The sequence below is a fragment of the Phyllostomus hastatus genome, unplaced genomic scaffold (genome assembly GCF_019186645.2).
Source record: "Phyllostomus hastatus isolate PE091 unplaced genomic scaffold, TTU_PhHast_1.1 phas_scaffold_345, whole genome shotgun sequence".
Taxonomy (NCBI): Eukaryota; Metazoa; Chordata; class Mammalia; order Chiroptera; family Phyllostomidae; genus Phyllostomus; species Phyllostomus hastatus.
The window spans coordinates 3,584,467-3,597,152 of record NW_025334024.1 but is presented as its reverse complement, the minus strand read 5'-3'; the positions used below and the strand labels follow the sequence as shown (position 1 = coordinate 3,597,152).

At 56.1% G+C, this 12,686-nt stretch overlaps 1 protein-coding gene across 1 annotated transcript in view; it reads right to left on the bottom strand.

Moving 5' to 3' along the window:
- The window catches only part of CUNH16orf74 (chromosome unknown C16orf74 homolog), a 32,931-nt gene that overhangs the window by 8,697 nt on the left and 11,548 nt on the right, over positions 1-12,686 (bottom strand). The window contains exon 4 of the mRNA XM_045819127.1: positions 11,761-11,806. Within this exon, the coding sequence (XP_045675083.1) occupies positions 11,761-11,806 (46 nt within the window). The remainder of the gene's footprint in view (positions 1-11,760; positions 11,807-12,686) is intronic.

Here is a 12,686-nt window from a genome sequence, read left to right as displayed (position 1 = left end):
GGCCAGGCCAGGGAGGGCTCAGTCAACAGACATTTCTTGTGCACCTACTATGTGCTAAGCATCGTCCCAGGTGCTGGGGACACAGCAGAAAATAAAAGTCTCAACAGATGTTTCTCCCCTTCTTCACCACTCTTTGCCTTCCTACGCCTCTAGGACCCAGCAGCAGAACAGGGACCCCAAAGATTCCAGGGTAGGCTGGAAAAGAATAGGGAGGAGAGAACCAGGGGTCCAGGCAGCTGTTGGGACAGGCCCACACCGCTGAGCTGGGAGGAGGGCACCCACGGAAGGCCAGCAGCTATGTGAGAACCTCATGGGAATTCATCATTGTCCTTCCCAACTAGGCTGACAGTGTGACAAGCCAACCTTCCAGATGGGCACAATGAGCCACAGAGAAGTCAGGGCTCTGGCCCAGGGTCATGCGGGATCTGATGCTGAACCTGGCCTCCCTGGGGCCAGGAAGCAAATAAACACCTCCCAAAGCTGGGTCAGTGATAGGAGGAGCAAGGAGATGACGGGAGGGAGCACCAGGGTGGGGAGAGACGTGGCAATCAGAAAAGGCATCCCAGAGGGGGCCGACCCGAGAGCAGCAGGAGGGATGGAGGAGAGGCATCCCAGCCAGCCACAGCACGCACAAAGGCCCTGTGGCAGGGGCGCTGGGTGCTGGGGCCGGCACTAATTCCTCAGAGGTGACCAGGAGTCTGGATTTAGTGCAGATCTTTCAAAACGCAAACCAACAAATGCCTCTGAGGGTTTCAGACGCACTTAATCTTTTTAAAAAAATTCCAATTAAAGGGAAAGCCTTGCGTTATTATGGATGAGGCCAGGGCACTGTAGCGGTTTTACCTTCTAGAGGCAGCCGGCCCAATGGAGATGGCAGTGGATGCTTTAAATCTCTTTTTAATTAAGGAAAAAGCTCTGGTTTGCGTCAGGGATGAGCTGCTGGAGAGAGAACCTGGGGGGAGGAGCCAGAGTCAGGATCCAGCACAGCAAGGTGGGGGAACAGGTTCACCTCTCTGACAGCCCTCCCTCCTGCCAGCCCTTCCCAGGCCCAGGAGACGGTTCCCATTCCTCCCAGCTGCAGCCCCTTCGGGGAGGCTGTGGGGTCTCAGCCACAGTTGGGTGGGCTCAGTTCAGACAGCCCCCTTCTAGCCCTCAGTCTGCTCACCTCTAAAATGGACACAAGAAGATTGCTGCGAGAAACGCAGTGGGAGAAAATAAACAAAGTGCTTGGCAACCGCCGGTCCTGGGGAAATGTTTGATGTGGGCAACCCGGGGCTCCTCCCCGCTGCATCTGCAGCCTGAGGGCTCCTGCGGCGGGGCTGTCCCGTGCACGGCAGGGTGCACGGAAACGTCCCTGGTCCCTAGATGCTGCCGCCTGACCACTGGGCCAGCAAAAACGCCTCTGGACACCGCAAAGTGTCCCCAGGGGTGGGGCTGCCAGATCAAATTCAGGACACTTTTTTTTATTATTCCAAAAAGTATGTCCCACCCTGGCCAGCGTGGCTCGGTTGGATGTTGCACTACCACAAAACAGAAGGTCGCTGTTTTGATTCTCGGTCAGGGCACAAGCCTGGGTTTTGGGTTTGGTCCCCAGTTGGGGCGTGTACGATAGGCAATCGTTCAGTGTTTCTCTCCCTCTGTTTCTCCCTCCCTTCCCTTCTCTCTAGAAACAAACAAACAAACAAATAAATAGATAGGTAAATAAATAAATAGTATGTCTCATACAATATTTGGGACATAACGCACACTAGACAATTACTCCTTGTTTATCTGAAATTCAGATGTAATTAGGCACCCCGCTTTATGTTTTCTTCCCCCTATGTCTGCCAGTGCTCCCAGCCTGGGGGAACAAGTCATGGCTGTCACAGCCTGAGTCAGCAAGAGCTTGGCACTGCGGAAGGGTGCCAAGAGCCGCTGCTCCCCTGTGGCCCCACCGCACGGCCCCACCGCATGGCCGCACCGCTGGGACTACCGGACGGCCCGAGCCAGAAGGACGAGGATCCCCAGCCTGCCCTTCTCCAGCTGGGTGAATTGAGCGAGTTTCTCGCCCCCTCGGGGCCTGCCTCCTTACCTGCGAAGGGGCTAGGTCACAGATGGCCACACGCGGGGGCCTCCTGCAGGAATGAAGATTTGAGCTTCCCCCCTGGACCAAGACTCGAACCCTGCGAGGCTCTCACACAGAGGCATGGTGTTCAGTGGAAGGTGTCCGGGGCGGCCTGGCCAGCAGCAGGACGCAGTGGGACCACATCATTAGGACTGGGGTTCCTGCTGTTGCAGGGACAGCCAGGCAAGGGGACCCCAGGGCCAGACTCTAGCCTCACTCCTCGCCCCTCATCTCAGTGCTGCCCCAGGTTATGCGCCCTCTGGGTACAGCCCTCCCTGGTGGCCAGTAGATGGGCAGGTAAAAGTCCTGTCCCCCTCGATTCTGAGCAACTCTAGGGCCAGCCCGGCTGCCCACTGTCCGTGGCGGGCGAGAATGCTCCGAGTGCTCCCAGGCCAGGCCAAGAACAGTTACCGACTTGAGTGCTGGACTCCAGGCCCAGTTGGTGACCCCTCGAGGTGGGTACAAAGCTCACTCACTAGTGCTTTGGTTGCAGAGGGCCTGGCCCACAGTCACACACACAATCTTAAAGACATTTTGAAAGGGCAGAAAAAGTAGGGGCACATGTGAGGAGCAACAATGGCCCAGCAGCGAGTTCTGGGCACCCACCACATCCCAGGCCCCATTCTCAGCTCCTGACCTGCCTCCTTCAGATCTAACAACAGCCCCACCCTAGTGCCCATTTTATAGCTAAAAACAAAAAGCTCTGATTCAGCGAGTCCAAGATCCTCAGCCAAGTCACATGAGATCTGGACCTGTTGGGCCAGAGTCCCTTCGCTTTGCACGGCCTGCCTCCGGCACGGAGAGGCCTGCAAAGCACAAAGTGAAACGATGGGGAGGAGGGAAGGTCAGAGGTGGGCGTGGGCATGGCACCGCCCTGGCCCAGACTCACGTCTGCAGGCCCACTCTGGCGTCTGTGCCCCTACCCCGGTGTCTGGAGGCTCCTTGGAAACCACGCCCCCAGGAGGGAGAAAGGCAATTCCTAGGGACCCGGAGAACCAGGCTGCTCAGCCTCCAGGCCAGCTGCACTCCGTCAGGTGATTATTGGCCAGCACAGACCTTACTCAGGAGTCCTGAGCAGCACAAAGCCAGGGTGGCCCCCACTGTGGGCAGCCAGAACCGGACAGTGAGTCCCAGCACCTGCCTCCCTGTCCCCGTGTCCCTTCTCCGTCCTGCCCCTCCCTGGAGGCCCAGTCTTCACCCTTCATTCATTCCAAATGCTTCCAAAACACCCGGTCCCTGCAAGACTTGGAGGAACCTGCCCGGCAAGAAGCAGGCAGGGCAGGCCACAGGTCTGGGTGCCCAGTCACGTTCATAGATGCCCTCTGCACCCCAGCTCGGTCACATTCTAGCTGTGACCTTGGGTGGGGAGTTTTACCACCTGATACCTCCTTTTCCTCAGCTGTGCACTTGGGGTGCTGACCAACTCTCCTTGGTGTGGGAGGAGAGGAGTGGGGTCTGGCTGGTGAGCCGTGAACTCCCTGCTGGGCAGAGGGAGTGGCGTCACAGCTGCCCCGCCAGAGACTGGTCCTGTGTCTCCATGCCTGGGTTAGGGTCCATAGACTGCTCATTCTGCAAACAGTGATCGAGTCCCTACTGTGCGCTGACCTAGAGCCAGGGCAGCTGTGGTCACAACCCCGTAGAACCGGGAGAGTCAGGGGGATGGAGGTCTCCTGAGTACTAACCGCTGTGCTAGGACTGGCTCCTGCCTAGGTGTGGTTAGGAACTGTCTCCTCCCACATGTTGTGACACTTGACTTCTAGGCCCAAAGCCCGCCATCCGTCCTGAGGGGAGAGAGCAGGTGCTGGGGGTTCAGCTGAAGAGGACAGGGGCTCAGCCCCCCAAGGGAGCCAGCATGCTGCTCTCTTCAGGACAGGGCAGGGCACAAGTAAGTGCCATCTGCCTCAGTGTTTACGACAGGTTAGGGCTAAAAAGTAAATGAATAACAATAATAATTAAAGAGGCTCAGATTATCCGCCCCTCCTCTCAGCAGGCAGGCCGGGGGGCTCCAGCCCCCCAGCCCCATCTCCTGAGCACAGACCTATTCAAAAGGCTCCAGAAGGAGCCCTGGATCGGAGCCTGCACACCTAGGTTCTCGGCCAAGCCAACCTGCCCCTTGTCACCTCGGACAGTCGGCCTGCACCCTGGGCCCAGCTGAAAAGTAAGGACAATGGACCCAAACAGTGGTTCTCACCCTGGGCTGCCCAGAGCTTCACAAACAGGCTGGTGCCCAGGACCCACCCACACCAGCCAAATCCCTACCCTCGAGAGTGGGCCAGGCCTGTGTCTTTCTGAAAGCCTGCCACGTGACCCAGATGTGCGGCAGAGGTTGAGACCCCTGGTCTGCAATGACTGTAGTGCTTCCTGCTACTCTGCAAAGAAATCCTTGATGCCACACCGTGGGTCCCACCGCCCTGCCTCCCCCAGTGACTTTGGCTCCTCCCGCTCAACCCCCATTCCCACCACACTTGCCTCCTCCATGTTCATCAGCTCACCAAGCTTGTTGCTATCTCAGGGCCTTTGCACCTGCTATTCCCTCTGCCTGGAACACTGTTCCCTGCATCCACACAGTTGGCCCCATGACAGAGAGGACCCTGCCCATCTCATGTCCCTGGATTGCACAACTTTAATGCCCTTCACAATTCTTGTCACCAAGTCTGCAGTCTGGGGTGTGTGTTCAAACATTCATTTCTGTCTCTCCCCTGGGGCTCTGTGATGTTCACTGCCGTGTCCCTGGGCCCAGTGCAGTTCCTGCCACGCAGGAGGTGCTCAGTAACTGTTTGCTGAACAAATGAGAAGTTACGCTGGAATACAGCTCTGGTCTGGGCTCTTTCCCCGTGGAAAGGGAGCACCTGCTAGGTGCCAGGCACTGTTCCGGTGGGCGCAGGGTGGGCAGAGCACACAGAGACCCCCGGCAGCAGCCCCGTGGGCAGGGAGCCACAGCCCATTCCACAGATGAGAAGGCTGAGGCTCTGGATAGTAAGACAGTTTCTGCCTTGTGGTAGATCTCACCAAGGGACCTTCCCTTTCAGATAATCATTCTGAAAACTGCTCGAAGTGTATTAGCCAAATAGATGCCTCTAATCCTCTCCCTTTTCATGCAGCCCCCCATCCCTATTAGTGTAAAACCCCAAATTCCCTGCCCACCCCATCGGCTGCTGCTGTTTCCTGGGCTCTGCCCCAGCACTTCCCGCTACCTGGAGTGCTGTCGGCTTCCCCGCCCTTTCCCAGGCCAGCTCTGCCCGGCTTGGTTCTGTCCTCAGTGATGCCATCCCTACTGAGCACAGGTCAGACCACTGGTCTCTACCCTGGGGTACGGCAGTTGGTACTCAGGCTGCCCGACCCCAACACCCCCAGTCCCACGGGGTCAGGAACTAGGGCTGCCCTGCTCATCCCTGACTGGCCCTGGCCCGGTGCCCAGGAGGGAAGCGATGGGTGTTTGTCCCGTGAACAATCTCGCCTAACCCTGGACCACAGAAGTGGGATAGCTGGGACCAAGTGTCCGCACCAAAAGGGGCAATATGGACGGTGCGACTCGAGTTGTCACTGTGACCTGCAGCTAGTCTGGGACCTCTGACTCCACTCAGACAGAAAGGGCACCGTAGGTGCCAGCCTCGGCGCCCCCACCCCGCCCGGGTCACAGGCCGAGTGCAGGAGAGGCTCTGAGCCCCTGGGCGGGGAACCAGGAGACATGCCTGGGCAGTCAGGGGCCCCAGTGCCCAGGTGACTGTCCCCATCGCCTCATCCTCGGCGGGGGAGGTTGTGAATACCCGCCAGCGTTAGCCAGACCCCCCAGCAGGGCCTCCCACTAAACACCTGACCTGTCATCCTCAAAGTGGTTATCACAGAGACATGAAAAATGTCACAAAGACAAGGAACTTCTGAGAAACTGGCACAGCCCAGAGGAGCCTGAGGAGGAGACGTCACGACAAAACACGAGGTGGGACCCTGGGAGGGAACAAGGATGCTGGGTAAGGACTACGGAAATCTGAATGGAGCATGGACTTTAAAATATCGTTCTGGCATCGGTTCAGTAACTGTGACGGACGCACCGCGCTAACACATGATGTTAACTATAGTGCAATGTGGCTGGGGGTGTATGGGAATCCCATACTACTTTTGTAATTTTTCTATAAATCTAAAACTGTTATAAAAAATAAAGGCTATTAAACAACCAGCCAACCACCAACCTAGGACAAAATCTCTGCCTCCTGGCCCTTTCTCACCTGGCCTGGGCTGCCCAGACCCAGGCAGCAGGGACCAGCCCTGTCTCAGGAGCCTGTCTTCGTGGTGATGCCAGAGTTGGCTGGGGCTGGAGCTGGCACCCTCCAGGGGGTCCCAGAGACCACACTGGTCCCCAAGGCGGCGGGCTGGGCGCCCCCACATCCAGCTTGGCTTTGCCCTGTGGCGGTCTCCACACAGCAGGAGCTGTCGCCGGAGAGGGAAGGTGCACGTGGCTGGGATGGACAGGGAGCCCTGTCCATTGGACATTGGCTTCAGTGCTCAGCTCAGCTATTTCTTGAGACCTGGCCCTAGAGATGTTCCCATTCAACCCTCCATTTTACAGGCAGGGAAACTGAGGCTGGGGCACATGAAGTGAGTTGCACAAGGTTGCAGTTAGCCAGGGGCAGAATGGGATTTGAATTCAGATCTTTGTGATCCCTGGGCCACTGCACCAGTGGTCCTCAAACTTGATTGGACTCCAGAATCTCCCTGGGGTTTGTTAGTAACCCCCAGAGCTTCAAACTCGGTAGGACTGGTGGGTCCTGTGAGTTTGCGTGTCTGACTGGTCCCCAGGCAATACGTAGGGTGCAAGTCTGAGGATCCCACTGACAACCACACAGCTCTACCACGCTGTGTCTCGGGCAGTGCCCGGGGCTGCAGACTGGCAGAATGTGCTCACGAACCAGGGAAACCACCCTGCCCCCAACAGGCCACGTGACCTTGAGCTCCCCCATGCCTTGTCTGTCTGTAAAGCTACCTCTGTAGTCCAGCTGCAGCAAGGACGAAATGAGCAAACTGGGGGCACGTGCTTGGGCGCAGTGCCAGGCTCACGGGGACGCCCGCTCAGCACGCACCGGCCTGTACATGAGAGGACACCAGGGAGGTGCTCTTTCACAGGGGAACGTTCCAACATAGCACAGCTGCCATGGCCAGGCCCTTGAGCAGGAGGACCCCACTCACCGTGCCCACTCTCCTTTATCACATTCCTCTCTCCAGTGTCGCTCTCTCAAGATCTCCCACCTCGGCCGGGTCGTTACTGCCAGTCAGGAGAAGCACATTCCTACCCCGCACACGGGAGGCTCAGAGGCAAAGTGACTTGTTGTGGGTTGAACAGTGTTCCCCCCAAAATTCAAAATTCAAGTCCATCCAGAACCTCAGAATGTGGCCTTATTTGGAAATGAGGTCTTCACAGATGTAGTTAGTTAAGGATCTTATGATGAGATCATCTTGGATTTCATGCTGGTTCTAAGTCTAAAGACGGGTGTTTTTACAAGAGGAAGAACACAGGGGCACACAGGAGAAGGTCATATGAAGACAAGGCAGAGATTGGGGTGGTGTGGCCACAAGCCAAGGGACGTCTGGAGCCCCCAGGAGCCGGAAGAGACAGGAAGGACCCCCCTCAGTGATCTCAGAGGCAGTGTAGCCCTGGGAGACCCTTATTTAGAACTCGCCTCCAGAATTGGGAGTAAATTTCTGGTGTTTTAAGCCCCCCACCCCCGCACTGAGTAGACATTCATTACAGACACCATAGAACACATCATACAGGGCTAAGGTGAAGAAACTTTATCATGTGGATAAAGTTTCTGGCTACAATGGCTACTTTAAAAGTCAAATAAAAGCCCTGACTGGTATGGCTCAGTGAGCTGGGCATCATCATCTTGCAAAGCTAAAAGTCACAGGTTCAATTCCTGGTCAGGGCACATGCCTGGGTTACAGTTTTGGTCCCCAGTTGGGGCACGTGTGAGAGGCAGCCAATTGATGTTTCTCTCCTTCTCTTTCTCCCTCCCTTACCCTCTCTGTAGAAATAAATAAAATCTAATTTTAAAAAGAAGTCAAACTGAAATGCTTTCCTCTGATGAAGCCAGGCTTCTAGGACCAACATGCCTGGGTTCAAATCCTGCAGGGATCCCAGCTGTGTGGCCCCAGACCAACGGCTGCCTCTCTGAGTCTCAGTTTCCCTGCCAGGAAGCAGAGTCACAGGAGTGCCGACTTCATGGTGGGGGGAGGGGCAGATGAGTTGTCCACTGGAATGCAGAGGACAGGGCCTGCCCAGGCTCAGCCCCCCAGGGACAATTTGCCATTTATCCTAATTATCTGTATAACCAAGATTCTGACCACTTCAACTTATCCCAAAGAAATAATAATTTTTTTACAATTTTTTAAAAGATTTTATTTATTTATTTTTAGAGAGGGAAGGGAGGGAGAAAGAGAGAGAGAGAGAAACATCAATGTGTGGTTGCTGGGGGCTGTGGCCTGCAACCCAGGCATGTGCCCTGACTGGGAATCGAATCTGCGATGCTTTGGTTCGCAGTCTGCGCTCAATCCACTGAGCTATGCCAGCCAGGGCAGACATAATAATTTTTAAAAAACCAAAAGAACAAAGATGTTCAAAATGGCATTCTGTACAAAAGCAGTAAGTCAGAAACAACCCAGAGACCAGCTCTATTTTTTTTCTGTTCTAGCAAATTGTATTTCTAATGATGGGTGATAAAAATTACTATACAACCCTCTCGAGTAAGAAGTGAAGCCTGGCCCTGGCCAGTGTGGCTCAGTTGGTTGGGTGTCATCCTGGAAACCAAAAGATCACAGGTTCAATTCCCAGTCAGGGCACATGCCTGGTTTGTGAGCCTAGTCCCCAACTGGGGCGCGTGCTGGAGGCAACCAATCGGTGTTTCTTTCCCTCTCTTTCTCCTTACCGTCCTCTCTCTAAATAAGTAAAATATTAAAAAAAAGAAGAAGAAGAAATGAAGCCTGCACTTAGGAAAAACACCCAGCTACACTTGCGACAAACTGGAAGAGGTTTCACTGCAGTGAAAGTGACACAGTGCTTTGTAAATGGCAGTTTTAAAGTTCCATTTTCTATAGGAATTTCTTCCTCTTTTTTAAGTTATATTTTATTGATTATGCTAGTACAGTCGTCCTGATTCTGCCCCCTTTGCCCCCTCAACCCAGCAATTCCACTCCCTCAGGCAGCCCCCCACCGCTGTTCTTGCCCACGGGTCACAGGACTCGAGCCAACCCAAAGACCACCTCCTGACGAACTTGACACGGCACTGAAGAATGGTGGAAACGATACTACCTCAAAAACGGCAGCACCAGCACCAAATCATTAACTAAATTTTTTAAAAAGTGTGCAGAACTGTATGTGTCAGTGCCACAAACGGGTAAAACTGTCCCTGTCGGCAGCCGGGTACAAGAAGGAACAGGGACAACTGTGAGGGTTACAGGACTGCAGGTGTCTGGCGAGGCGCGGCTTCCTCGAATGGGACGTACTCCTCATGGAAGCAGTGAAAACAGGGCTCTGCAGAGGGCGCTGGGGCAGCTGGGCCCCTAGGCCTGAGCTGTCCTGGTTTGGCACAGGGAGAAGGGCTCCATCCCCTGCCTTCCCCCACGCATGCCCAGGCCTGCGTTGGCCAAGGCTGAGGGGAGGGCTGGGGGTGGGCAGGGTGCTGGCAGCCCAGGGCCAGCGGGCTGGCCCCAGAGAGCGAGCGATGAAAAATGTATGAGCAAACCTGCTTGGTGCTGCTGGCTCCCTTTCTAGCACTTAGCTCCTCCAGGGCCCGGCAGGAAGAGAAGGCCCTTTTACAAGCTCCCAGCCCCAGGAGCACTCCGCCTGCCGCTCAGGCTTTCAGTCCTAGGTGGTGTGGGGTGAGGGGTGGGGGGTGGGAACTCTCAGCATCTGCAGGTCCCGGGTCTCTCCCGGGGCTGAGCCCCCAGTCTACCTTGGGCTGGCAGATGAGTGGCCCCAGAGGTCCCTTCAAGGGCTTAGATGTCCTGACACAAAAGCCAAAGGTGGAAGCGGCCTGGTGTCCCTCCAGGGAGGAATGGACGGACCAGCTGTGGCCTACACCCACAGCGGAATATTACTCAGCCTCATAAAGGAGACTCTGACACGCACTACAAGGTGGATGGACCCCGAGGCCGCTACGCTGATGCAATAAGCCAGTCACAAAAAGACAAATACTGTATGATGCCACTTCTGTGAGGTCCTCAGAGCAGTCAAACCCACAGAGGCAGAAAGCAGGACGGCAGGTGCTGGGGGGCTGGGGGGAGTGGAAGGGGGGGGGGTTCGTGTTAGGTGGGGACAGTTTCAGGTTGGGAAGGTGGGAGAGCTCCGGAGGTGGGTGCTGGTGAGGGCTGCACAGCAGTGTGCATGTGCTTAGTGTCACCGAGCTGTGCACTAAGAGACAGCTAAAATGGTAGATTTTACATTATGTACATTTTACAATAAAAAACAAAATGAAAAGCTTGTCCTGACCGCCTGCGCTGTGCCGGGCACCAGGGAGACCTGCAGCGCAGCATAAGGAGGAGGGCCTTGGGCCTCGGAGGTTTGATCTCTGGACCCCACCCCGGGACTTCCACCCCCTGGAGACACTCACTCAGCAAACACCTTCCCCAGCTCCCACTGGGGCTCAGCCTGGAACCTCAGAGGGACCAGGCCCTGGAGGGACATGGGCTGTTTAGGTCCCATTAGCACCTTACACCCACTTAGCCAACAACAGCCTGATTTTCTCCAGGGTAACCACTGCTCCCGACTTGTTGCAGCCGTCTTGGAAGAGCTGCCCATCAAGTTGCCCCGCCCCCCACTGAGGGACAGGCATGGGCCCTGAAGGATGGTCCTTTGTCCTGGCCTGGCCTTCCCCAGCCTCCTGACTTCCTGTGGCAAAGGGATGGAGCCAGGGTCAGCTCCTGGACGTCCAGGAGAGCCTGGGCTGGTGAGCATGCTGCACGTGGGCCAGGGGCCGTCCAGGGCGACACCCAGATTTCAGGCTGGGGAGACATGGGTGGGAGCGTTTGTCACAGAGTAACGAATGGGCTTTGAGGGGAGGCCTTGGAGTGGGCCATGGGGGTCTGGGTCCCCCCTCCCCCGGTCATCCAGATGCTGGGCAGAAAGGTCTAGAGCACAGGACAGAGGCCTGGGCTGCCTCTGCCAACACCTGCAATGTCTCTTAGTGATTCTGTGTCCTTCTAGAACATTCTCCCTGCTGTCCTTTCCCCTCTCCCAGTTTGCCTTCCCCAGACGCCCTCAGGCTGAGCCTGTTATCAGGGTGATAACAGGCCAGTGGGGCGGAGACAAGTACCCGGTGTGTGCCTGGTACCATGCCTAAAGACTCTTACTCCCTTACTCTCCACAAGCCTGGGATTAATCCCACTAAGGGGGAAACTGAGACCCAAGCTGTGACTTTCCCATGTCACTCAACTGCCAGTAAAAGGAAAGGCTTGGAGGAGCCCCCAGAGTACGAGCCAGCCTTCCTGGGGCGCCTGCTGTGCCTGAGTGCTGCACAAGTGGGAGGGGCCACGCCCTCTGCAGGGCAGCAACGCTGCTGCTCAGGTCTCAGGGTCTGCCCTCTCCTGCCTCATTCCTTCACCTCCCCACCCCGGCCCCACCCCCACCCCACCCCCACCGGAGTGGTTAGGACAGCGGCCCACCTTACCTTTCAGACAGGACAGCTTCAGCCCCATGGCGGCGCCGGTGCGGGCCTGCAGAGAGAGCAGAGGCTTGTTTGTATCGGCCACGTGTGGCCCGGCCCCCACCCCTGGGCCCTGATGGGTGCACAACAGGAAGTAGTGGGGAGAGAGACTAGGGCCTCCAGGTCGCGGCGCCTGCTGACTACATCTGGGCTGAATTTGCTCAAAGCTGAGTCTGTGCTGGCGGAAAAAACTTTCAGGCACCTCAAAGCTAAATATACTGGAGGCCGGCTGCGGTCTGGGGTGAAGTCGGCGGTGAGGGCGTGGTCAGGGGCTGGCGAGGCGGAACCCACACCACCTGGCCTTTCCTTTTAGGGACCACAGATGGTGGCTGACTTCATGCTGCGAGGACCCTCAGCCGGGCTGGGTGCCTCTCTTTTATTTTCATTATTTATTTATTTTTAGAGAGCAGGAAAGAAAGGGAGAACGACATTGATGTGAGAGAGAAACATCGATCGGCTGCCTCTCGTAGGTGCCCCCACCGGGGACAGAGTCTGCAACCCAGGCACGTGCCCTGACCGGGAATCAAACCTGTGACCTTTTGCTTTGCGGTTTGACGCCCAACCAACTGAGCCACACCAGAAAGGGCAGGTGCCCCTCTTTTAAAATGCAGATTCTTTGGAAATCTAACAGATTAAGCTGTAAGGGTGTGTGGTCCCCAGTCCATAAGCGTTAAAATCGTCCCAGCTGGTATTCCCAGGACCTCCCAGTGATGTGATACATCCTCAGCGTCCTGGGAATCAACAAACAGAGGAGGCAGCTGGCAGTGCTCGAGCAACCGTGGGCTCTTGACACCTGATCCTCAGCAACAACCCTGTGAGGTGCCATTACTGCCCCATTTCATAGATGTGGAAATCTGGGCTCAGAGAGGCGGCATCACCCAGCTTACTCT